At 45.8% G+C, this 27579-nt stretch overlaps 1 protein-coding gene across 1 annotated transcript in view; it reads left to right on the top strand.

Moving 5' to 3' along the window:
* LOC135217660 (tRNA-dihydrouridine(20) synthase [NAD(P)+]-like) overlaps nucleotides 1–27579 on the top strand; it is a 127637-nt gene that overhangs the window by 64685 nt on the left and 35373 nt on the right. Inside the window, exons 6-7 of the mRNA XM_064253627.1 lie at nucleotides 24879–25021; nucleotides 26556–26784. Of these exons, the coding sequence (XP_064109697.1) occupies nucleotides 24879–25021; nucleotides 26556–26784 (372 nt within the window). The remainder of the gene's footprint in view (nucleotides 1–24878; nucleotides 25022–26555; nucleotides 26785–27579) is intronic.

The raw sequence follows: 27579 nt of genomic DNA, 5'->3' as shown, positions 1-27579 counted from the left end.
GTATATCAGTACCCTTATTTGCCTTTTCTTGGATGGCAGTTTTTGTCGATCATGTAGTATATGTTTATGTTTATATTTATGTTTATTCGTGCTTTCCACGGGGGTTTCCTTTCGAGCACGTGTCTTTGTTTCGTGCCTCATCGGGTACCCACTGTTATAGTTTTACTGCCTTTCATTATGATTTTGTTTATTTCTTTTTCGTTATCATGCCTACCTCTGCCGTTCGGTTTACTTATACCTTTAAGGCATTAGGCCGTTCTGGTTTTGTCCTGGTTAGGGACATCCTTATCGGGTGGTCCTACCTGGCTGTTAGATGTTTTTATAGTTTTATGTTCATTCCCTTCCCATCTTCCCCCCCCCCGTGTTAGTGCATGATTTTACATTACTTTTAAGTATTTATTGTTTATTTGTGCATTATTTGTGTATGTTTTCCTTTGGGTGATCGGGTTGGCTAGCCTACCCGTGCGCCTTCCTCGCGGTCTAGTAACCACGGGGAGCCGCTGGGTCACGTGATCGTCACCCCTCCCGACCACCCTTTTCCCCCCTCTGCTCGGGGCCCCCACTGGGTGGGTGCTTCCCTCGCTCAGGTTGTCGCTGACGACCGACCCGAATCTCTGCAGGGGGGTGTGAAGGGGGGCCTCTCAGGCCTTAGGTCGGTGGGTGTCGCTTCTCAGCCGACCTTCTTCGGAGTTGGCGGTAGTCTGAGCGTGCTCGGCTTCTCCCGCCTCTCTGAATGTTTTCACCCTCCCGCCTTAGACATTCCCTTCCCGCCCATGGCGGGTTTTCATTCCAGCCTCTCCGGCTTCGTCGAGGGTTTTGTTTTCGGAAGGTTGTACCTTCCTAGGCGGAGATTTTAGTATAGATTTTTATTTATTGTTTTGTTTTATTAGTTCATTGAACCTCCGGGTTCATTGCCGCCCAGGATAGCCCGTTGCTAGCGCCTTTGTATTTCATTCTCCCTGATCGGGTAGCTTCAATAAAAGGTTTCCGGTTACCCGGAATGTATTGTCCTCCGGGCTACCACGGTTCCGAGTTGATTTTTATGCGCTTAGCACGAGTTCCCGGGATGCATATTTCTATTTAGTCCGGGTCACTCCGGCTCAATATCAGTTTTCCTTGAGCGACTCATATCTTGTTACATGGCGATACTCATGTATCATTATATTTACAGGCCACCCAATGTCTGGTTCCCGGCTGTAATGCCGTCCTCCAGGATCCTTGCGGGCACGATGTTTGCCGGGGCAATGCCCCCTGCTCTGTGCTGTTAGAGAACTCCGTAGTATGGCATCATGAAAGGGATTTTGACTTAGGAAAAATCTATTTCTGGGCGAGGAAGCCGTGTCGCTCCGTGAAATACGTTCCTTTAGCGCTATTTCTTAGGTAAAATATTGCTAAAATACCAGAGATCTGCTAAATTGGACATGCCAGAATATTCTGACTCGCTCACCCTTTCTAAGAGTGTCGGTATGAATCTGGGGCGAGTGAAAAACACTACCACAGCAGCCTCTCCAATTAGCCTTTTCCACATCAAAACCCTTTAGAAAAGGGGAGCTGTGCTACGGCTCACTCCCTGCTACCGCGAAGGTAGCGTCAGGGCCTACATTCCTTTGATAGCCATTAAGAGAGCTGCACGTAATTTTTGCGCTCTGTTTTTCTCTGCTTTTTGGCTTGTGTTTGTTAGCTATGGATCGTCAATCTGCCTCCCCATCCAAGTTAAGTACTGGTTTTTTGTTCGGCACTATTTAGGGAGTGATTTTGACCCTAGTGGTTCCTGTTTTTTAGGGTTTTGTCTGGCGTCGCCTTCGCTGACGAGGCTGGGTGCCGCCATTACGCGTTCGCCTTTTGTGTCGTTTCAGTTTCGCGTGGTCTTCCATACTTCATGAACCGAGTTGTATATCAGTACCCTTATTTGCCTTTTCTTGGATGGCAGTTTTTGTCGATCGTGTATATGATTATATTTATGTTTATTCGTGCTTTCCACGGGGGTTTCCTTTCGAGCACGTGTCTTTGTTTCGTGCCTCATCGGGTACCCACTGTTATAGTTTTACTGCCTTTCATTATGATTTTGTTTATTTCTTTTTCGTTATCATGCTTACCTCTGCCGTTCGGTTTACTTATATCGTTACGGCATTAGGCCATTCTGGTTTTGTCCTGGTTAGGGACATCCTTATCGGGTGGTCCTACCTGGCTGTTAGGCGTTTTTATAGTTTTATGTTTATTTCCCTTCTCATCTTCCCCCCCCGTGTTAGTGCATGATTTTACATTACTTTTAAGTATTTATTGTTTATTTGTGTATTATTTGTGTATTTTTTCCTTTGGGTGATCGTGTCGGCTAACCTACCCGTGCGCCTTCCTCGCGGTCTAGTAACCACGGGGAGCCGCTGGGTCCCGTGATCGTCACCCCTCCCGACCACCCTTTTCCCCCCTCCGCTCGGGGCCCCCACTGGGTGGGTGCTTCTCTCGCTCAGGTTGTCGCTGACGACCGACCCGAGTCTCTGCAGGGGGGTGTGAAGGGGGGCCTCTCAGGCCTTAGGTCGGTGGGTGTCGCTTCTCAGCCGACCTTCTTCGGAGTTGGCAGTAGTCTGAGCGTGCTCGGCTTCTCCCGCCTCTCTGAATGTTTTCACCCTCCCGCCTTAGACATTCCCTCCCCGCCCATGGCGGGTTTTCGTTCCAGCCTCTCCGGCTTCGTCGAGGGTTTTGTTTTCGGAAGGTTGTACCTTCCTAGGCGGAGATTTTAGTATAGATTTTTATTTATTTATTGTTTCGTTTTATTAGTTCATTGAACCTCCAGGTTCATTGCCACCCGGGATAGCCCGTTGCTAGCGCCTTTGTATTTCATTCTCCCTGATCGGGTAGCTTCAATAAAAGGTTTCGGGTTACCCGGAATGTATTGTCCTCCGGGCTACCACAGTTCCGAGTTGATTTTTATGCGCTTAGCACGAGTTCCCGGGATGCATATTTCTATTTAGTCCGGGTCACTCCGGCTCAATATCAGTTTTCCTTGAGCGACTCATATCTTGTTACATGGCGATACTCATGTATCATTATATTTACAGGCCACCCAATGTCTGGTTCCCGGCTGTAATGCCGTCCTCCAGGATCCTTGCGGGCACGATGTTTGCCGGGGCCATGCCCCCTGCTCTGTGCTGTTAGAGAACTCCGTAGTATGGCATCATGAAAACTGTTTTACTTGCTACGAGTTGGTAACTCGGGTTACTTCTTCGGTAAGTCACCCGTTCCCTGTGGTTCTACCTGTAATGTGGTCTTTGTAGTAATATTGTATCTTACTGAACTTTTAGCCCTATCGTCTCCGATAGCATAGTAAGTTAAGCTCAAGGTTAACATATTTTGTTTCTTACTGGCGGATCAGTCTGCAAGGGATGCTGCTCTCTCCACCCTCAAGGTTTGGGTAGGAGGGTTTGGATGGAATGTTGGGAAGTCGAAGCTTTACATCCTTTCCCAGGACATGGCAGCTTTAATCTTCCCGGCTGGAAAACAAACCGCCTACGTGGTCCCAGAAGTTGCAGCTCCCATAATTGATACTATTCAAGAACTGGTATCGCAACAACAAGACGAGGAGTTACCGGAGCTTGTGTTGGGAGGAGTGCCAATTCCGGTTACCGAAGATGTACCCATTCCACATGATATGGGTATTGGTAAGAGAGTTGATGAGGCTAGCCTTCTAAGTCCTCAAGGTCATTCCTTGAGTACTTCTAACTCTTCCTCTCCTTCTTCTAAATCATTCCAGGGTTTCACCAGGGATTTGCCTCCTTCTAGGTTGCAACCCTCCTCGATGATACCTAAAGTGAAAAAACTTCAGGCAAAAACACTGCAAAAAAGAGCTTCAGTACCAAAAACATCATATGGCAAACTCCCTAAAAATGTTCCGACATCCCATACCGGAGATGCTAAAACCAGGCAGAAGTCCCTGTCAAAGCCCTCTCAACCAAGGTCAAAGGAGGGGAAATCTTACCATTCCCCTTCGAGCCCTTTACCATCAACTTCTAAGGGCCTGATATCTCATAAGGTACCAGAGGAGAAGGGGGATTCCTCTCCCACTGGGCAGGACCTGTTCAACACGAATATTTTAAAACAGGTCAATAGCCTAGGATCCTTAGTCAGTACGGTTACGGCAAGGTTTGAGGAGGTGATTAAGAGACTGGGCGCTCAGGAGTCTCTAATTGCGGGTCTTCAGCAGGGTGCAGCAGGTTCGGCCCATCCTAGTAACCTAGTGCAAGGCCAGAGTATGCCGGACGGTTCCACTCTCCCTCCCTTTCATCCAAGTAACCCTTGAAGGGTAGCGAACTTCGCTCCGTACATTAATGGGATGTTAACGATAGAAGGCTGCGGTACCAGGAGACTCGAGGACTTCGAGTTCTTTCCCGCAGGCTTACAGCCTCCTTTCATCAGCTATATCCGGCTTACGGAGGCTGCACTTGTTAGGGAGGATAAGGTTCGAAGGAAACTGTCATCCTTTCCAGGGACCAGGCTCAACAATCATGGGTCTGCAGTTTGGAGGAGTGGAACTGCGCGAACACTAGGATCACGGCCTTTAAGAGCCCGTTCACCATGTTCACAACAGATGAAGAGAACTCGTTACCTTTTACAACTAAGGTGGCGGAGCTTACTCTTCAAGCAGTGACACGTGATGAGCCCATGCCCCAGTTTAGAGAAACAGACCCTACATCACTGCTTCTTCCGAGCGGGGAGGATTTGTGGGTAGATCTGCCGGCAACCTTCTCTGTGGGGAAGCTTAAGCCGGATTGTGCAATCACTATGTTCAGTGAACGCCTTCCTAGGCTGTCGGATGCTCTAATTCAAACAGAGTTCGATGCTAGGTCACGTCTTGCAAGGTCTCTTAACTCATTACTGATGACCGAGACAGCGGCTCTTGAGTACGCACAGGAGCCACTGTTTAAGGTTATCGCAAAGTCATTACTGTTGAGCATGCAATGCGATCTGTATGATTTTGCGGTGGCTGGGAGAAATTGCAGGAAGCATGTCCTATCCGAAGCTACGATTAGGCATGAACCGAACAAGCTTCTGGCTTCCTCAATTTGGGGCGCAGATTTATTCCCTCCCTCGGTGGTTAACGAGGTTCAGCATGAGGCAGCACGCCTGAACCAAAGCATCAGGTTATGCTGGGGTATTCGATATAAAAGGAAACCAGAGTCCTCCTCCTCAGGTTTGAGGCCAAGGAAGAAACAAAGGAGATTCCAACCTTTCCAGCCAGCTCAACAACAAGCTTTAGTCCAGGCTGTACCAGTACAGCAAGTACCACAGCCTTTGACCTCCAAGGCACAGCCTCAGCATCAATTGGTTCTGTTGGCCCCATCTCCTACCCAACAAGCTCCAACACCGTACGCAGTGTCGCCTGCCTTTAACCCAACCTTTGAGTCTCAGGCATTTCAGCCTTTTAACAGGTTTGGGAGGGGTGGCAGAGCAAGGGGTTCCTTTCGCCAACGTGGCGGAACCAGAGCCTCCGGCCGAGCTAGAGGTACAAGAACAGGAAGAGGGACAAGACCCTCATCCTCTCAATGAGGACTCTCAGGTAGGAGGCAGGCTGTACCTTCGTCATCGTTGGGGGTTCAGCAATTGGGCAAAAAGCATAGTATCCAGGGGCCTAGGCTGGAGTTGGATCGTAGGTCCTCCACCCAACACCTTCTATCAAGAACCAACACAGGAGTTGGTAGACTACTCCCAGGAGCTTCTCCAAAAGGGAGCAGTGTTGAGAACCAGGAAACTGAAGTTCCAGGGACACTTGTTCAGTGTTCTGAAAAAAGGCACCGACAAGAGAAGGGTGATCTTAGACTTGTCTCGTTTAAACTTGTACATTCGTTGCGACAAGTTCAAAATGCTGACCATCTCTCAGGTGCGAACCTTACTTCCCCGTGGGGCCGTCACCACCTCTATAGATCTTACAGACGCCTACTATCATGTCCCGATAGCTCGGCACTTCCGTCCGTTTCTAGGCTTCAAATTAGGGAAGGAAGCCTTCTCATTCAAAGTAATGCCCTTCGGGCTCAATATAGCCCCGAGGATTTTTATGAAGCTAGCGGAGTCGGTGGTGCAGGAGCTAAGGTCTCAGGGTATAATGGTAGTAGTGTATCTGGACGATTGGCTAGTGTGGGAGATGGACAAGGACAAGTGTATGAAAGCCACGAAAAAGGTCATGACTTTCCTAGAACACCTAGGGCTCAAAATCAACAGGGGCAAGTCCCGCCTGTCTCCAGAGTCAAGGTTCCAGTGCCTAGGTATCCAATGGGACTTGGATACGCATACTCTTTCCATTCCATCGGCAAAGAGAAAGGAGATTGCAAAGGCGACAAGGCAATTCTTGAAATCCAAAAAGACGTCCAGGAGAAGCCAGGAGAGGATCTTAGGCTCTCTCCAGTTTGCTTCCGTGACAGACGTCCTGCTGAAGCCCAAACTCAAGGATATCAATCGAGTTTGGCATTCAAACTTGCCGAAGACAATTCCGCTGCAATTTCCTCCTCCGTCCTTAGTGGTGCACACGGATGCGTCTCTGACAGGTTGGGGGGGATACTCGCAGTACGAGAAGTTTCAGGGGATGTGGTCGACTCGGTTCCAGAAGCTCCACATCAACGTCCTGGAGGCTATGGCTATGTTTCTTTCGTTGAGGAAACTTCGCCCGCCAAAGAACACCTGGCAGGAGTTCAAAACGTAGTAACGGACGCACTTTCTCGCTCAGTCCCACTGGAATCAGAATGGTCAGTGGACTGGAAGTCATTCAAGAAGGTTTGCAGCATAGTACCAGATCTGGAAGTGGATCTGTTTGCTACAGAGGCAAACCACAAACTCCCATGTTACGTAGCCCCCAACCTGGACCCTCTGGCCTACGCTACAGACACTCTTACCATAGATTGGAACCAGTGGCAGAAAATTTACTTATTTCCTCCAGTGAACCTTCTCCTGAAGGTTCTGAACAAGTTGAGATCATTCAAGGGTCAAGTGGCACTCATAGCACCACATTGGCCAAAGAGCAACTGGTTCCCTCTTCTCCTAGAATTAGGTCTCCGTCCTTATTCTCTTCCGAACTCGAGCTTGTCACAACAAGTACAAACGAAGACTGTGTTCGATTCCTCAGGTCTTCACAAAACCCTAACTTTATGGATTTCATGAAGTTTGCAGGACGGAGGGGTGAGGACATAGACCCAGAAAACATTTCGTTCTTGGAGTCAGACAAAAGGGAATCAACACTCCGCCAATATGATTCAGCAGTTAAGAAATTCGCGGCTTTCCTCAATGCGTCCAATATCCAAAATATGTCAGTTAATGTAGCTATCACCGTCTTCAGGAGTTTATTTGAACAAGGTTTGGCGGCTAGCACAATTACAACTACGAAATCAGCCTTGAAAAAGATTTTCCAGATCGGATTTGGTATCAATTTAACCGAGTCTTACTTCACGTCTATTCCGAGGGCATGTGCACGTCTTCGGCCTGTACAGAGACCGTCGACGGTGTCATGGTTTCTTAACGATGTACTTAAGCTCGCTTCGGATACAGACAACTTAGGGTGTGATTATCAATCCTTATTGCGTAAGACCACTATTTTTTTTGTTAAGTCTGGCTTCAGGTGCTAGGGTTTCAGAGTTGTCAGCTTTATCTAGAGACCCAAGTCATATAGAATTTTTACCTTCGGGGGACGTGTTGCTTTCACCAAATCAGACATTTCTCGCCAAGAATGAGGACCCTTTAGATAGGTGGTCGCCATGGAAAATTGTCCCGCTTCCGCAGGATCCATCATTGTGCCCTGTGCAAACACTGAAGGATTTCCTTTCTAGGACATGTGGCCATTCGAAAGGGCCGCTTTTCATTAGGGAAGCTGGGAGGACCATTTCTCTAAAGGGCATAAGGCAACAAATTTTGTATTTTATTGTAGTGTCTTACCGAACAATTATAGAGCCGTGATTTCCACGAGCGGCAGGATACTAAATTCAAAATTTAGCGCGTCGGCGTCGCCAACACTGGTGGTGATGACGTCATTCTCCCTCCACTCGCGGGAGAGAACCAAGTACAACTGACCCAGGTGAATTCAATTCTTTTCCTGCCGGTGTCCGCGGTGAACATCGGGTGGTCGGTGCGGTTGGATGACTTTGCTTCGCTTTTTTTTTCTGGTGGAATTGATCTTCGGAATTGGTGAAGTACTCTTTTTTGGCGTTGTGTTATTTTGCTTTTTATTTAGGCGTTGCCATGTCGGATTCTAGTCCGTCGGGAGTTAGGTTTTGCATCTCAGGATGTAAAACTAGATTATCCAAGTTTAGAATATGATCTCACACTAAAGTGTTAAGTGTAGGGGACAGGTTTGTTCAGCAGATCGAACATGTAACGAGTGTAGGTGATTGGACTGATTCTCAATGGAAGGTTTTTTAGTTTCATACTCGGAGAAATTAGCTAAAGACAGAATTAGAAAAGCAGCGCTTAGGGAAGTAGACTTAGCTCTGCTTCGTCTTGCGATGCATCTGTTCCTTCTGTTTCTCCTCAAATTGTTATGTCTCCTTACTACACCTCCTATTTCCTCCTACTAATCCCACTTCTCCGGCTTCCCGTGTAGTTTCTTCCGACACCATTGCCAGTCTGGAATCGAGGTAGATCAGAAATTTCGGTACTAGCGATACGGTTTTGCAACTTGGTAATTCAGTTAAGACGTTTTGGAGAAAGCGACTCAGTAAGAGTGTAGTTGAGGGTGCGTCTGTCTGTCCTGACACGTCTCTAGACAAAGGTCACTGTCCAGCTCCCCCAGCACGGGGAGAAGACATTTACGGAAGTCCAAGGGAGTCGATCGGGATTTGCCCACAGACAGGCGCCTCTCTTGTTGAGCCTGTTGCGCCTCAAACAGGGCTCGGTTAAGCGTTGGAAAGGTGTTGCGGTCAGACGCTTTTCGAATGATTCAAGCGTTAGTTCTCGGTCGCGCGGCGCTCTTGGCGAGATTCGCCGTTTCGCGTCCCTTAAAGAGGCGTTCAGGCGCCGATTCTTCGCCTCCTCCAGTCAAGCGGTATAAGGAGCCTGAGAGTAGGGTTGCGCCGCGGTCCGTTAGCGGCTCGTTCGTCGCCTCAATCTGTGCCTTTTTTCGGCTCCATCTACTAGTAGAGATTGTGGTTTTAGCGCTGTAGCTAGCAGTTCTAAGGGTGTTTCTTTAGGCGCTTTTTCGTCTGTTACGCCTGATGCGCCTGTTCGCCTCGAATTCGGCGGCTCCGAGCGAGGCGCAAGTAGTTTTTCCGCCTCCTGCTGAACATTTAGGCTCTTCCAAGCCTACGTTAACTGTTTTTGATTCGTCTCTGGCGCCTTGCGCAAGCAGTTAGAGATGTAACCAACTGGATGAATGAGTCCAAGGGTGGTTCGAAACCTTCAGATCCGGTTGTAGTTCCGTCTACTTCTTCGGCGGTATCGGAGAATGAAGAAGAAGTAGAGGAGGAGATTCACATCACCTCTTCGTGTTATTCAGTCTCCTTAGATTTCTTCTGGTATCTTATCAGATTATTTTGAGAAAGCGGCTCCGCGCTCCCCAACTTCGACTTTTTTGATGAGGAGGAAAAATTCAGACCCTCTCCTCCCAAAACTTGGTCTATCTAAAGCGGTTAGACATTCGTTGAAAGAGACGGAGAAATGGATGTCTATGAAAAAAAAGAGACTTAGGGAAGGACTCTTTCCGCTTACCCTCCTCTAAGTTGTTTTTCCTTCGTAAGAAGGTATAGGTTTTATGTAACTGGGGAGGAAGCTCCTTCTCTGGGGGGGAGTTTCTGCCTCCTCCCAGGGAGTTGGGGGGGGGACTTCTCCAGTTTAATCGACTCTCTAGGAAGATTCTGCTTTCGCCGCAGCGAAACGTTTCTTTACAGCGCCTGAGTTGGACCACGTTGTAAAGAATCAATTTAAACTTTGGAAGTCGTTAGCTTCTTGATTGGACTATTGGCGCTTTAGGGCGGGGGCCAAGATCGAAGACTGTCCTTCTCTTTCCCAGGAGTTAGGGCGGATTGGATTGGTGAAATTGGTGGTTTCTGTCCTGTGCGGGACAAATCCATTAGGGATGGATGTGATGAGTTAGCTTCGCTCATCGCCTTTGGTACCCTTAAGAAAAGGCAACCTTTGGTGCTCCTTTGCTTCTCAAAAGGGTTACGCCCCAACAGAAGTCCTGCTCTCTGTTTGCTCCCTTTTCCGTGAAAGATAACCTCTTTCCAGACGATGTAGTGTTGTCAATTTCGTCTGCGGCTAGATAAGAAATCTTTTTTTACTTACGGATTTACTGGCACAGGTCTACTAAAGAGGACTAAAGCTCCTGTGGGAGACTGTTTCCTTCGGTTCTCCTCTGGCCCAAGCGCCATTTTCGAGGGAGAAAAAAGAAAAAAAACCCAAGCGCTTCTTCTTTTTTCGGCCGAAATCGAATTTTGCGGGACCTCAGTCTAAGGCCTCGGCCAAGGTTAACAAACCTTCCAAATGAAAGCTCGGTTCTTCATGCACCAGGGGGTGGGGAGCCAGGCTGGCTCTGTTTTGGGAGGAAGGAATGGGAAAACAGAGGGAGCAGAAGCCTGGGTAGTGCAAGTACTCAAGTTCGGCTATCGTATTCCTCTCGTTTCACCTCCCTCGCTCTCACCTGTGCCAATTCCCATTCCAGGCATACTCTCCGGGCTCAGACAAATTTCTGGCGCTAGCCGCAGAAGTGGAAGCGCTTGTTCTCAAAGAAGCGATAGAACAGATAGAAGGGGATTTTCCTCCAGGCTTTTACAATCGCCTTTTTGTAGTTCCCAAGTCATCAGGGGGGGGCTGGAGGCCGGTTTCTGGATGTGAGCGCCTGAACTTGCATGTCCAGAAAACAAAAAATTTCATATGGAGACCACTCGGTCGGTTCTGGAGTCCATCAGACAGGGGGATTGGATGGTCTCTCTGGACATGCAAGACGCTTATTTTCACATTCCGATACATCGCGAATCTCGGAAGTACCTGAGGTTCATGTTCGAAGGCAAGGTGTTTCAGTTTCGGGCGCTTGCGGACTAGCGACCGCTCCTCAAGTTTTCACCAGGGTTCTATCCCCGATAGGAAGCTGGCTACACATTATAGGAGTAAGAATCTCTCTATCTGGACGATTGGTTTTCTTCTCCGGTCGGAATCAGAGAGTCGGTGCATGAAGGACCTTGGAACAACTCTGGATCTTGCCAGAAAGTTAGGAATTCTGGTCAACAAACAGAAGTCCCAGTTGGTTCCATCTCAGAGCATCCTTTATTTGGGGATGATTCTGAATGCTCAAGTTTTTCAGGCTTTCTGTCCCGAAGAGGGTTCAAGGCTGTCTGGAGACAGTTCAGGAGTTCTTGGACAAAAAGGTAAGTTCTGCCAATCAGTGGATGAGGCTCCTGGGCAAATTGACGTCAGTGGAGAAATTTGTGACGTTGGGAAGACTGCACATGAGACCTCTGCAGTTTTTCCTGAGAGCCTCCTTGTGCAGGAAGACACAACCAGACTCGATTACCTTTCCTGTCACAGATCAAATAAAAGAGGACCTAAGGTGGTGGCTCTCTCGAGCAGGTTGGAAGAAGGGTTAGATCTACGAACCCATCTCCCGAACTACAGTTCTTTTCCGACGCATCGGACACAGGTTGGGGAGCCCTACTGGGAAATCAACGGACTTCAGGAGCTTGGTCGGAGAAGGAGAAGAAGTTCCACATAAATGTAAAGGAACTGTTTAGCAATTTTCTTAGGGCTCAGACAGTTTCGGAGGCTTAGTAGAAGGCCGAGTAGTGGGCCAGTGCATTCCGACAACTCCCACGGCTCTCTCCTACGTGCGGAAACAGGGGGGGACTCAGTCTTTTTTTCTTCTCTGTACGAAGTAGCCAAGGATCTCCTCCTGTGGTCAAACGAACAGCGAAGGTTCAGCTTAGTCCCGAGATTTGTTCCGGGAAAGATGAACGTCCTGGCGGACGAGTTAAGTCGTCAACAGCAAGTGTTACATCTGGAGTGGACTTTGGACAAACAAGATTTGTCAGAAACTTTGGCGCCTTTGGGGACGACCGTCAATAGACCTGTTCGCGACATTCGAGGAACAACCAAGTCTCCTCTCTTTGGTTCTCCAGTCCCAGATCCTCTAGCTTGGTCGGTGGACGCAATGATGTTGGATTGGTCGGGTCTGGAAGCTTATGCATTCCTCCGTTCGGTCTAATAAGAGAGGTGCTGAACAAGTCATGTCGCCACAGGCAATGTAACGCTAACGTTAATCGCTCCTTTTGGCCCAGGAAAGGAGTGTTCCCGGACCTTCTCCAGTTGTTAGTAGACTTCCCCACCCCAGACTTCTTCTCCAGAGAAGTGGCTTCTCAAACAACCTCACTTCAAGAGGTTCCACCAAAAAAAACTTGTCCGCTCTAGCTCTGACAGGGTTCAGACTGTCCGGAATCTGTCAGAGCGAAAGGATTTTCAAGAAGAGCTGCAGAAGCTATCGCTCGTTGTAGGAGAGAGTTCTCTAACAAACTCTATCAAGGGAAGTGGAGGAATCTTCAGAGAGTGGTGTAGAAGTGCTAAAGTCTCTACTTCTGCGAACCTCTTTAAACAGAAATAGCAGATTTCTTCTATTTCTTAGGAACTCTAAGAAACTGCTCCTTCGACGATCAGAGGATATAGAGCCATGCTCTCTTCGGTTTTTCGACATCGAGGTTGGATATTTCCTCCAATTCAGATCTGTCGGACCTCATTAGGTCTTTCGAAACCACTAAGCTCCCGCAAGATACAGTGGCTTGGAACTTAGATGTGGTGCTTAAGTTCCTCATGGGGCCACCGTTTGAGCCTTTGAAGAAGTCGGCTTCACTCAGGAACTTGACTAAGAAGGCACTCCTTCTTATTGCACTAGCTTCTGCTAAGCGTGTCAGCGAATGCACGCTATAGACAAAAAGAGTCGGTTTCTCTCAAGGCAATGCTGTATTTTCGGTATCTTTGACCTTTTCTAGCCAAAAATGAGAATCCTTCTAATCCTTGGCCGAGGAGTTTTGTGGTAAGGAACTTATCTGATTGGTTGGACATGAGGAGGAAGAAGGCTCTTATGTCCAGTCAGGGCTATTAAGCAGTATCTGTTTGCCACTAAGGGTATCAGAGGACAATCTTCTAAGCTCTGGACCTCGGTTCAAAATCCCTCTCGTCCTCTTTCTAAGAATGCTATATCGTCTTCTATTAGAGAGCTTATCAGGAAGCTCACTCGCAGTCCGAGACGACAATCTTTCCGTTCTGAGAGTTAAAGCTCACGAGGTTAGAGCAGTGGCAACTTCTTTAGCATTCAGAAAGAATTTATCTTTAGCTTCGATTCTTCGAGGACGTTCTGGGAGTCGAATTCGGTTTTTGCGAGTCATTATACTCAAAGAGATAGAAACGGTTTTCGAGATTGTAAAACGTTAGGTCCGGTGGCGGTTTTCTGGCATGGTGTTGGGAGAAACGGCACAGGGGTCGTCACCTCTATGCTAACTTTTCACCTGAATAGGTTGTCGAGTTCAAGGGAAAGCTGGGGGTACTGAGTACCTGGGATACTCACCAGTCTGTTAGGTCAGATTTTACAATGGTGGGTATATATGTTTTTAAATCTGGGTGTTGGTGACAAATGTTTTGTATGATTGAATTTCTGGTCTTAGCCCAGGGCAAGGGCAATCTTTGTTGTTACTATTCCTCCGTCAGTCAGCCTTGACTCGCTTGAACTACGGAAGGATTCCACTCCTGTAGAGGCTAACTTTGGGCAAATTCCAATTTCCTCTACAATAGTAATAAGAAGCACCGCCGCCAGAGGCAGTAACAGTCTGCTGTAGCTTTTCTCTTACAAGTAGGTACAAACAGGACACCTTGAGTGTTTACTGGTATTGCAATAAAATGTAACATTTTAAAAATACTAGTGGTCCACTGAATCACCTTCCCATAAATGTGTAATCAGCTCTATAATTGTTACGGTAAAGACACTACAAAAGTACATGTTTCATTATTAAAATGAAGGTTTTATTGTATACTTACCGAACAATTATGCCTTATACCCACCCTCCTCCCCTTAGGTGGAACGGACGGGGGGGGCAGAAAGAATTGGATTCACCTGGCAGTTGTACTTGGTTCTCCCGCGAGTGGAGGGAGATGGACGTCATCACCACCAGTGTTGGTGACGCCGACGCGCTAAATGTTTAATTTAGTATCTGCCGCTCGTGGAAATCACGGCTCTATAATTGTTCGGTAAGTATACAATAAAACTTCATTTTAATAATGAAAAATTTCATTTTATAAAGAAAAGCTAATCCAGGATCATTTCCGAAGGTGCATGACATCCGGGCTATTGCATCAACTATTAACTTTTTCAAATATATGTGTTTTGATGATCTTAAAAAGTTACACTGGTTGGAAGTCACCCTCAGTTTTTAAACGCCATTACCTTAAGTCCTTGGAGGCTCTTAAATACCCGACAGTAGCAGTGGCAGAAAACAGTCCCTGTGCTACAGCATGAACAATTTGCAGTGGCTTTAATTTTTCCTCTACTTTCTTTCCTTTTGCCAGCCTCATTAACAATCTACCTAAGCTACCTCAGCCCATCCTATGATGTTCATATTTAGAGTTTAAGTTTATTTGTACATATTGTTATTGTATTACAATTTAAATCTGTATTTTTGTAACTGAACTTTTATATGCATTTTTAGCTTTAAAATATGTGTCTAGGCTTAGGATACTATGATATATTTTTATATTATGTGTATCTAGTTTATTATATTCTAACATTTTTTATTTTTAATTGTTTTTCACTTTCAAACCCTTTATTTTTTGGTGAGTCATTAACTTTATATGTCTTTAGCTTGGTGTTTTCTCTGGTACAATTCACAGAGCGACGGGCGGCTGAGCCCAGAAAAGGGATTTTGACGTAGGAAAAATTCTATTTCTGGGCGAGGAGCCGTGTCGCCCAGTGAAATCCCACCCTGTCTTTCCCACCCTACTTAGTCACCAAGCTAGAATGCTATCTGCAGGTATGTCGGCCCTGACGCTACCTTCGCGGTAGCAGGGAGTGAGCCGTAGCACTGCTCCCCTTTTCTAAGGGTTTTGATTGTGGAAAAGGCTAATTGGAGAGGCTGCTGTGGTAGTGTTTTTTTTTTTTCACTCGCCCCAGATTCATACGACACCCTTTTAGAAAGGGTGTGAGCGAGTCAGAATATTCTGGCATGTCCAGTTTAACAGTTCTCTGGTATTTTAGCAATATTTTACCTTAGAAATAGCGCTAAAGGAACGTATTTTACTGGGCGACACGGCTTCCTCGCCCAGAAATAGATTTTTCCTACGTCAAAATCCCTTTTATCATAATCACAGTAATAATGACAGAAGGAAAATACAGTACAGTGGGGCCTCGTTATCCACGGGGGATAGGGCCCAGAACCCCCGTGATAAGTAAATACCCGTGTTATCCTGATACCCCCTTCAAAAATTGCTTAAAACTGCCTTACTTTAATAGTAACCCACCCAAGACCACTATTCCAATGTTTATAACTGCCTACTTTAGTTCAAACACCAAAATATGTTTCAACTATCACCTAAAACTAAATTCAAGACAGTTTTAAAGTTATTGTACAAAATTAGCCTTAACAAATAAATGTAGTATATGTACTACTGTACATTATGTAGCCTACTAGCCTAGGATTACAGCTAGAAGCCTACATACGCATGGTGGGCCTCTTTTTTTTTTTTTTTTTTTTTTTTTTTTTTTTTTACAAGGAAAGAGAGGATGAGTGGTAAGAGAACTCTCAAATTCTTATGTAAATATATGGGGTGTACTCACACAATCTATGTTTGATAAAAGATGGCGATGATTTTGCAGTGCAATCTAGTAATATAATAACGATTAATGCTACCAGCAGCAGTATGCAGCGAAACATCTCCTTTCCCTTCGGGGTCACAACACGTTAATATAGTATATCACGTAACCATTTCATCTGACCTTTAGGCGTCTTTCCCATAGAGTAAAAGAATCAGGCTTTTGGTGGGATGCCACATAATTAACTCGTAATATGGGTACAATTTAAAGAACGCACCGCACACAATTTCATAATAACAACAACAAACAAACCTTGGACAAAACGTGAGTAGGCAATTTCTTGCTAGATTTTGTTCCATAAAAGGCTAAAAAAAATCACATACCGTAGTATACTCGAATAACGTGCAATCTCCCATATCGTGCGACCCCCAAATTTTCACCCAATAAACAGTGGTTTTGTGTTTTGTCATGTATCTCATGTATCATGCAAGTTCATAAGGTTGGTGGTTTAGCCTGCTAATGGCCCGAGTCATTCAGATGTGTGCTGATGCTAGTCAAGTTACGGTAATTTTCTTATTAATCTCGAGAATTGAATAGAAAATCTAAAGATTAAAAAAAAACAAAAAAAAATCCCAAGATAATAAAATAATTGTAAAAAATAACACGCCTTGGAGTCCTTAATCATTCTCTCTCTCTCTCTCTCTCTCTCTCTCTCTCTCTCTCTCTCTCTCTCTCTCTCTCTCTCTCTCTCAGGAATAAATACGTACGTACTGTAATTTGAGTCTTTCACCAACGGGTATCAGTAAAATGTGTAGACATTGTGTGCTGTGTTTAAAAAAATGTGCAGTACACACACATTCCGATGTTTCAGTTTTGGAATTTTTCATTTTTTTTTGATTTCGGAAATGTGAGGTCAGATTGCATAATCAAACAAACACCACTACTGCAGCAAAAAACATTTTTTCCCTTTATGTTTTTCATTATTGTTATTTATTAATTAATTACAGTTTATTTAAATAAATATTAATATAATAACTGTTAAATGAATGTGAGATAATTAAGATCACCTATAATAAAATAGTGGGACAATTAATACCATATGTTCACTAATAGGTTATTATTTTCAAAACAAACATTCCGTAAAACACAAAAAATATATGTACATACAATCAAAATATAAATAATGTTTGCAGTTCAACTTGTGAATTTTTAACAATAAGTATGACTATATAATATATTTCACCATATCGATCTTGAAGTTGAAGAGTCGTAAAATTCTGAGGATGGTCCGGGAAAAGGATTTGTACTTTGTGATTACGTATCGCTACAACACCATGTGGTATTTTCATACCACTATATTGATGACGCATCGCTACGACACACTGGTGTTTTTCTGGGCTCAGCTCGTGTCGGCCTATGAAAGGATCTTAATATCATTCTTTCTAGGTAAAATTGATCTAAAATTACCAGAGACAAAATTAAGAAAATGTCAGTAAAACTGACTCGTCACTCTTAAAAAGTGTGCGGTATGATAATAGGGGCGAGTGGGGAACACTACCACGAGACAATCACCAATTAGAACTTCCAATCAGAATCCCCCCAAGAGAGAGCTGATACCAACGGGCGATGCAGCCGCTACTACTACTACTAGAGGACGCCACGGACAGCAGCGCCCCTAGCGGACATCCTTAATTTTTAGCGCTAGCGTCAAGACGCATTTTCCTTGTGCTGTGTTATTACGGGATTTATCTCATTAATCTACCATGGAACGCTCTGCTATTGCCACCGGCTAAGTAAGTAACTCATAAGTAATGTTTTACCGCATTTTTATCTTCTGGGTACCAGTATTTTCCTCTTAAATAGGTCAATACGGTCCCCGGTTGTCTCGTGGCGGCGCCATGCTGCCTCGTTAAGAATTCCCGGTCCTCCATACTGGGACTTCTTATACTTATGGGCTTACTATATTACGTTCATTGTTTTTACATCGAGTTTTAGCTAGTTTAGCCCTCCTACATATCTCTTAGTTTGGTATTTAGGGCTATTATTATTATTCCGGCCCAGCATCCCGGCTCTTGCTCTTCATCGGCTATCGCTGGCTCCGAGTAGGCTTCTGTTTCTTGGAAACAGTCGCCTCCTCCTGGGCTTCTTTCTCTTTTACTAAAAGTGTCTTTTCCATCTTTTCGATGTATATATTTATTATATTTAGGGTGTTAGGCTAGCCTAGGTGCTTGTTCCTTGTATTGGTACAGCCTGGTTCACGTGGCCCTCTCACGGTTGTGTTGCTCGCGCCTAGGCCTCTTGCGGTCACGTGTTCCCATCGCACCTTACCCTGCCCCTGCCCTCCCTTTCTGGTATAGGGAGGTGCTGGGGGACCCCTTGGTTGTCATGAGACAACCTCAGTCGCCTTCTCTCTCTCCCTCTCTGAGGTGGCCAGGGGTTCTCCCAGCGGGGGGTATAGGGCGACCCATCATGAGGTACCGGGTCTCCATGCGGGTAGTCGGTGAGGCGGGGAGGAGTAGGCCATCCCTCCCCCCTCTCTCTCACTCCCGCCGTGTTACGCCGAGACCTCCTCCCCCCTCCCCAGTTGCTCAGCCACCTCCCTCACTTTAACGAAAGGAGCCTTCCGTCGCAGCCGGGGCACCTTTGGTTATAGATTACTGGCTCCGCTAGCGGGCGGGGTGGTCACTACTAGTGGTCGGTTGCTTGCCTACTATATCCTTACATCTCTCCCCGCTACCGGAAGGGAGCTTGCGTCTTACCCGCGCACTCTTCTAGTAGACGGGCGGAGAGAGGTTTGTATTATTTTATTTTAAGGATATACCCTAATTTTTTCAATGAATTGTGTAATGTTATTATTAATATCTACCATCCCCGCCATTTTCCGTCGTGGTTTCCATTACCACCACTCCTGGTTGGTTTCCTTTTGTGTCCCCGCATCAGCGGAGCTATAGCCTAGGGCACACAACCAACCTGGTTACCACACGTATTTTAGCGGGGCTCTGGTTTAATCTAACTTTATCGCTCCGCACCAGCGGAGCATCTGTTAGACGTAAGTGTTTACCTGGTACTCATGTATCTTTCCACTTACAGGCTACCCAACTGTCAGGTCCCAGCGTGCAACGCGACGTTGTACGACCCTGCGGACACGATGAGTGCAGGTCTCCAACGCCCCCTGTGCCACGTCATACAATGAGATGATCGTCTGGCACCCAGAAGCCTGCGCCATCTGCTACGACCTAGTCGGTCAGCTGGGAGATGGGGTAAGTCCGTTATAGGCTTCCTTATCATTTACTAACAACTCTTAGTCATAAGTTTGTTAACCCCGTTTTCCGCCACTAGAAGCTAATCTCGCCTTTCTTTCAGGCTACTGGTGTGAGGGAAGTCGCCCTCGCTACCCTGAAAAGCGTGGGTGGGCGGCTTCGGGAAGAAACGCCGCCAAAGGCCAGCCATACATTCTTGATAAGAAGCTGGCCGTCCAGATCTTCCCCGCGGGCAAGTCGACTGGTTACGTTGAACCCTTGTCCGCTGGCCCCTCTGATAGCCTCCATCCAGCAAGACCTCCAGCAAATCCTTTGGGGTCGTAGCCTCCCAGGAGTCGGTCCCGGACGTAGTCGCTGCCCTGGACCTTAACATCGAGCCCATGGCGGTAGGGGTAGAGGATTTGTTGGTTGAGGTAGGTGTGTCGGGCGCCCAAGGTCTTTCCTTGGGTTGCTCCTGGATCTTCTCCTGTCCCTTCTTCGAGTGCTTCTTTCCAAGGCTTTGTGGGATCTGAGATCCTACCCGCTCTCCCGCTCTCTCTGTACCCCCAAACAAAGGTTGAAGGGACAGAGAGAACCGAAGACTGGGGCCAAGACAACTTCTAGGAATGTCGTTCGTCTTCTTCGGCTAGGAAGTCTTCGACTTCCTACGCCGACGCGTGAAGCGAAGCCGAGCTCTTCTCACTCAAAGAGCTCTAGAAGCAAGGCTTCTAAGGAGAAGGCTCGCGCTCCCGCCGAGCCAGTGCCTTCTCCGCCTCCACCGCTTCCACTCCGGCTACGCCGGTAGGAGGAGCAGGGCCTAGCACCTTTTGATCCCTCTGCTTTCTCAGCAGTGGTGATGCAACAGGTGGGCGAGCTGGTTGGCTCGCAAGTCTCCGCCCTGGGGACGAGATTCGAGCAGATGTTCGCACAGTTGTCGAGCACTCTGTCTCAATCAGCAGTCGATACAAGATCTCTCTAACAGGGTTAGGGAGAATGAGGACCGAGTAGCCGGGCTATCTCAGGTTCCTCTTCCAGTCTCCCCAGTGCCAAGCACTGCCTTCTCCAACTCCCGCCATACGACTCTCTGCCAGCTTTCTCCATGGAGAACCCATGGAGAGTAGCTGCCTACGCTCCTTCAAGGATGGGATGATCTCTATCCCGGAGTGGAACTCGGAGGATTGAGGACTTCGAGTTTTACCCTCCGTCTGACGCAGCCTTTCATCTGGTTATGCTAGGCTGACTGTAACGGCTCTGACTAGGAAGACAAGATCTCTAGAGAGTCTGTCCTATATAGTAGAGATCATGCTCAGCGGGAATGGGTTCACTGCCTTGAGGACTGGGAGTTGTACGAAACACTAAACTCCAGGCCTACAAGAGTCCCTTTACTATTTCGCGACGGAAGAGGAGGTTTCTCTTCCGTTCACCACGAAATTAGTGGAGAAGTCCCTTCAGGCAGTCCTCAAGGATGAGACCCATCCCACAGTTGAGGGAGGCGGAGTCTACTTCTCGCTCTTCCCGGCTTTCGGAGAATTGTGGGAGAAACTTGCCAGCTACGTTCACGCTTGGTAAGCTCAAACCGGACTGCGCCATGGACCAGTTCGGCGAGAAGCTACAAGGCTGCCGGAGATTCCCTAATCCAGGCAGAGTTTGATGCGCGAACCAGGTTTGGCAGGTTCCTCAATTCCCTTATAATCACGGAAATGGCTGCTCTCTCTTATGCTACGGAACCGCTGTTCAAGATTTTAGCAAAATCTCAGTTCCAGACGGTACTAACAGACGCTTCGACTTCTTCCAGCTAGGAGGAATTGCCGGAAGCATGTTCTACAGGAGTGTACTATTAGGCACGAGCCGAATAGACTCTTGGCTTCTAGCATGTGGGGAGCGGATCTCTTCCCAGAGTCCGCTGTCAACGAAGTGCACCACGAAGCTGCTAGGCTCAACCAGAGCCTTTAGAGCTAGGTGGGGTGGGGTTTCCTCGAAGAGGAAACAAGAATCCGTCCCCACTGCTGGTAAGAAGCAAAAGAAGGCTGGTAAGAGGTTCCAGCCGTATCAGAAACACCAGCAACAGCAGCAATTTGTGCAGGCTGTCCCAGTTACCCAACAAGGACAACCTGCTAGTTCGAAGCAGAACCAGCCCATCCTCCTGTTGTCCCCTCAATCACAGCCGTCCACCTCCTACGCAATCTCGCCGGCCTTCAACCCTTCATATGAGGCTCAAGGTTACAAACAACCAAGAGGTAGGGCGAGAGGTTACTTTTCGTCAGCGTGGCGCAGGAAGGGCAACAAGGAGCAGGCAGTTCAGAGGAGGGCGTGGTGGTCAACCCGCCCATCAACAATGAGGCTCCCAGGTAGGAGGGAGGCGTTCCTCCTTCGCCACAGGTGGGGGTTCAGCAATTGGGCACAGAGCATAGTGTCCAAAGGATTGGGTTGGAGTTGGATCAAAGAGCCTCCTCAATCAAATCATTCCACCAGATACCATCAGAGGAATTGACAGATACGCGGAAGAACTCCTTCAGAAAGGAGCTATTGCGAGAGTCAAGCATCTAAAATTTCAAGGTCGCTTATTCAGCGTGCCAAAGAAAGGCTCAACAAAAAGAAGGGTAATCTTAGACTTGTCAAAGCTAAACTCTTTCTTATTCGTTGGCGACAAGTTCAAGATGCTTACCCTCGTCGGCAAGTAAGGACCTTACTTCCGCGTGGAGCCGTCACATGCTCCATCGATCTTACAGACGCATACTATCATATCCCTATAGCCAGGCACTTCCGCCCATTCCTAGGATTCAGGCTAGGAAATCAAACATTCTCATTCAAAGTGATGCCCTTCGGTCTGAATGTAGCCCCAGGGTATTCACAAAAATAGCGAAGTGGTTGTACAACAATTGAGAGCTCAGGGAATCATGGTAGCAGCATACCTCGACGATTGGTTGATCTGGGCACCAACAGTCGAGGAATGTCTCAAAGCCACAAAAAGGTAGTTTACTTCTGGAACATCTGGGGTTCCAGATAAACAAAACGAAATCCAGACTTACTCCAGAGTCTCGTTTTCAGTGGCTAGGAATCAATGGGATTTTGTCTTCCCACAATCTGTCAATTCAGTGGCCAAATGGAAGGAAATAGCAAAATCTGTCAGGCAATTTCTCAAATGCAAACAAACGTCAAGGAGAAACCAGGAGAGAATCCTAGGGTCCTTCAGTTTGCTTCGGTAACAGATATCCTCCTGAAGGCAAGGCTGAAAGATTTAAATCGAATTTGGCGATCAAGAGCAAACACCAAATATCGACCAAGTTGTCAGTAATCCCACAGATCTCCGCAATCAACTCCGTCCTTGGTCAAAAGTAAAGAACTTAGCCAAGAAAGTACCCATTCAATATCCCCTTCCAGTGTTAACCATTCACACGGACGCCTCCCTGTCCAGGGTGGGGGGGATACTCTCAGTTCAAACAGGTTCAGGGGACTTGGTCAGTTCAATTTCGCCAGCTCCACATAAACTGTTTGGAAGCAATGGCAGTATTTCTTACTCTGAAGAGACTGCTTCCCCCGAAGAAGTCTCATCTAAGGCTAGTTTTGGACAGTGCAGTGTAGTTCATTGCATCAACAGAGGAGGGTCCCAAGTCCAAGCATGTCAATCATGTCATGATAGCCATCTTTGCCTTAGCAAACAAACACAAATGGCATCTGTCTGCCACTCACCTGGCAGGAGTAAGAAATGTGATAGCAGACTCCCTGTCCCGGTCAGTTCCTCTGGAATCAGAATGGTCTCTAGACGACGGGTCATTCCAGTGGGTAAGCCTGAGAGTCCCAGGTCTCCAAGTGGATCTCTTCGCCTCACAAGCGAACCACAAGCTCCCTTGCTATGTGGCCCCCCAACCAACCTGGACCCTACTGGCTTATGCCACGGACGCCCTGTCGTTGGACTGGAATCAGTGGAGGAGAATTTATGTTTTCCTCCAGTGAATCTTCTCTTGAAAAGTCTAAGCAAACTAAGGTCTTTCAAAGGGATAGTAGCTCTGATTGCACCGGACTGGCCCAAGAGCAACTGGTATCCTCTTCTTCTGGAATTGGGTCTCCGACTCAACGGATCAACCCAATCCCAAGCTATCACAATCAGTACAAATGAGGACTGTGTTCGCTTCCTCAGGAATTCTCCAGACCCTAACTTTATGGACTTCATGAAGTTTGCGCTAATAAAAGATGCTAATATGATCCACAGAATCTCTTCCTATCAGATAAGAGAGAGTCAACCATTAGACAATATGACTCAGCTGTTAAAAATTAGCATTTTATTGTAGTGTCTTACCGAACAAATTATAGAGCCGTGATTCCACGAGCGGCAGGATACTAAATTCAAATTTTTAGCGCGTCGGCGTCGCCAACACTGGTGGTGATGACGTCATCTCCCTCCACTCGCGGGAGAACCAGGTACAACTGCCCAGGTGAATTCAATTCTTTTCCTGCCGGCGTCCGGTGAACATCGGTGGTCGGTGCGGTTGGATGACTTTGCTTCGTTTTTTTTTTTCTGGTGGAATTGATCTTCGGAATTGGTGAAGTACTCTTTTTTTGGCGTTGTTGTTATTTTGCTTTTATTTAGGCGTTGCCATGTCGGATTCTAGTCCGTCGGAGTTAGGTTTTGCATCTCAGGATTGTTAAAACTAGATTATCCAAGTTAGAATATGATTCTCACACTAAATGTGTTAAGTGTAGGGGGACAGGTTTGTTCAGCAGACTCGAACATGTAACGAGTGTAGTGATTGGACTGATTCTCAATGGAAGTTTTTTTAGTTCATACTCGGAGAAATTAGCTAAAGACAGAATTAGAAAAGCAGCGCTTAGGGAAAGTAGACTTAGCTCTGCTTCGTCTTGCCGATGCATCTGTTCCTTCTGTTTCTCCTCAAATTGTTATGTTCTCCTTTAACTACACCTCCTATTCCTCCTAACTAATCCCACTTCTCCGGCTTCCCGTGTAGTTTCTTCCGACACCATTGCCAGTCTGGAATCGAGGTTAGATCAGAAATTTTCGGTACTAGCGAATACGGTTTTGCAACTTGGTAATTCAGTTTTAAGACGTTTTTGGAGAAAGCGGCCTCAGGTAAGAGTGTAGTTGAGGGTGCGTCTGTCTGTCCTGACACGTCTCCTAGACAAAGGTCACTGTCCAGCTCCCCCGCACCGGGGAGAAGACATACCGGAAGTCCAAGGAGTCGATCGGGATTTGCCCACAGACAGGCGCCTCTCTTGTTGAGCCTGTTGCGCCTCAACAGGGCTCGGTAAGCGTTGGAAAGGTGTTGCGGTCAGACTTTCCTTTCGAATGATTCAAGCGATTCGTCTCCGGTCGCGCGCGCTCTTGGCGAGATTCGCCCGTTTCGCGTCCCTTAAAGAGGCGTTCAGGCGCCGATTCTTCGCCTCCTCCAGTCAAGCGGTATAAGATACGAAAAACTCATGATACGAAGGCCGCCTCGGAACGGATTAATTTCGTATCTCGAGGTACCACTGTAATATAGAATAGGGAAATGGAAGGTAGCAGCACTAATCCCTGGTTATTGGTGCCAAAAATCCAGTTTCTGTCATCACTAGACAAATGCCATAAAACTGGATCACTGATAACCAGGACTGCCTGTGTATTTTATCTATATCTATCTGTCTGTCTATTCTTTCAACATCAAGTATGTAGCTGATAGTAGTTTGATGATATATTATCTACAAGCAGTTTAAAATGTAAAACACCCTTACTATGTTAACCACTTCAGTTACATATGCAATGCTATGTGTTCTTGATTAAATGTGTATTCTCCATAGTCCTAAAGATTGAACTATTGTACATTGAAATATTATGAAGCTTTAGAGACTTTTAAAGTGATGGCCATTCATGTTTTTATGTATTTCTTTTTTAGGTGGAGACGTATTTGAGATATTGTGTAGATTTTGATAATCAGTTTACATACAGTAAGTATACTGTTCAAAACATGTTGAGAGAACTTCAGGACACGCCTAGAGGTAAAGCCTTTCTTGAGACGCAAACTCTTCAGGAGATTTGGTGAGTACATGAGCAAGTGGAATTCTTTTTCATTGTAATTTAAATGGATAAATATAAGAGGACTAGTTTGACTTGGAACTCACTTCTGTTACTGTTATCACCACAAAAAAGGCTGCATATTTTTATCTCTTGTTATGTTCAGATGAAGGTATAAGCCTCTTAACTTAATCTGTGATACCACTTCAGGAAGACAAGGTTTAGACCAAATTCCTGGTAAGATAATTGAAGCAGTGATTGAAAAACTAATGAGAGCTGCTTCATTAGAAGGATCCCTGTTTCATACTTGACAAAAATTACATGTTATCACAAAGTTTCATTCAAAGGTTCTTGTTGCAACATTTGGACGTGTCCCATTCTTTCTTTTGTTTGCCTTCATTATAGATCTGTTAGCATTTCAGCCGCTTCCTTGTTAGAATTTTCCTGTGTCTGGCACTATAAAATTTTGTTTAGTTGTCTCTTTCCATACATATTTTGAGAAAAGCTTGCTGTAGCTCATTCCTCACTTTAAGCATTCAAACTAGCATTTCTGTAGAATATTCTTCCCCTTTTCTTGATTATGTTAATTAAACTGAATTTTTACTGTTTAGCAGTAAGGGTTTTCATTTCTGTAGGTGTGGCCATTCTATCAACTGCCTTATTTTGCATGAATTTCTTTTGCACTCTCGAAAATCTAGTGTTGTACATATACGTAGTAGTCAACAGCCGAAAATCTAGTGCTGTACATGTACGTACTAGTCAACAGCCGAAAATCTAGTGCTGTACATATACTTACTAGTCAACAGCCACCAAATTGAGACTCGCCTCCCATAAGCCAGCCCCCATAATATGGTTGCCATGTGAGGCTTTTCACGTGTGTGAGTCAGGCTGTCATATAGAACCTTTTGCTATGCCTGGCAGTCTTCCCATTACATACTTACCAATCTCTTAAGTACCAGTGAGCCCACCTTTACACCCACCTTTACACATAGCTGTCATTTCTGAACCGAGAAGGAGGCAATCCAAGTTTGACCTAGGGAAGATGGTGCCATTCCAGATTGTTCATCCAAAGAATTATGTTCTGTTATTTAAATGGATTTTGTTTACATTGCCTAAAAATTAAATGCAGTTACTTATGGAAAAGCCAAAAAATTAGATGCAATTATTCATGAAGGTTTCCATTTTATACTTTTGTGTCTGCAAACTGTGTAGTCCTGTATTATGTATCATTGACTAATATTGCTTAGCCAGTGGTTATGTTCTCATATTATATATTTACTCTCTTAAGGCAGTAATTAAACTGTTTAGACCACCATTATTTTCAGCACAGAATGACATCTTTGGCGTAAATTTTATATTTCGGTTCATGAAATGAAAATATTAATTGTGTTACAGAGTATTATTTGCTTTTAGGTGATACAGTACTCGTATAAGGAAACTAGGAATAATTTGGTAAGGCCTACATTTAAAATGGGCCTATCTCTGGTTGCAGCATTTGGTTTAACTGTAAAGCATGATTAATGACTGCAATCTAATTATGTTTTTCATTATTTTGTAGCCAGATCTGGGATTTGAAAGAGTATTTTGAAGCAAAACTCAAAGAGCAGAATGACCTTCAAAAGCTAAAGAATATTAAGTGTGAGAGTAACAAGACCTACATGCCTCCAAATGCAGATTATGTTTCCATAACAGAGATGGTGGAAAATGGACAAAAACATTTTGAAATGGCTGTGAAGTTTATACGTGGAAACTTCAATAATGCAGATCTTCCCAAGATGCTTTTAAATGTAAGTAGAATTTATAAAGAAAAACAAGTTTTTGTGTTGTGATTTTGGTCCAATTTTTATTACTCTGTTTTATATTTGTTTATGCTGTTTTGGTTCAACTTAGTTAGGTCCATGAAAGCCAGTTTTACTATTACCATCTTGGCATGTCATTGCATGCTACTCTGAGTTCCCAGTGAAAGTTCTCAGTGTACCAATGGTGAAAAGGCAAAATCACCCAGTACAAGTTTTAGTTCTACTCAGTAGACTTGTCTGATTTTTTTCACAGCCGTCTTTGGAGATTGTCACAGATCACGTGGGAATTGGGTAAGAGCCACCCACGCCTGTTCTAAACTGCAAGCAGTGACCAAACATTCTTCTTACTAAGGAAATGATTGGGAGTCTTCTCAGGCTTTTTGACCTGGTTTCCAGACCTCAGACAGAAATTTAGGCTAGGGAAAGAAAAAGGAAGGGATGCTGAGGTATTCACTGTCCTACCCTGCTGCTGAGAGTATAGGGGGCCGGTTTCAGTCATGTCACTGGAGACCTTTGCAGCAACACAGAGCAGAATCCTGGGTAGTTTCAGTCCTTTGGGACAGTTTTAGACTATTAGGACACCAATTAGTATGCTTCACTTCATCTGTGAAGTCTTTCGGCCAGTTTAAATTCTATGTTTTGTACTATCAACAGTCTTTTAAGTGTTCATGCAAGTTTTTGTCTTGGTGTCATCTTCGCCCAGTTCTCTGGATGATTTTATCTAGTTGGTTCAGAATCAAGAGTGTCTTCTCTTTTTGTTGCAGTCTGGGATTGCAGTAAAAT

The sequence above is a fragment of the Macrobrachium nipponense genome, chromosome 7, assembly GCF_015104395.2.
Source record: "Macrobrachium nipponense isolate FS-2020 chromosome 7, ASM1510439v2, whole genome shotgun sequence".
NCBI classification, from domain to species: domain Eukaryota; kingdom Metazoa; phylum Arthropoda; class Malacostraca; order Decapoda; family Palaemonidae; genus Macrobrachium; species Macrobrachium nipponense.
This window is presented reverse-complemented; position numbering and strand designations above follow the sequence as displayed.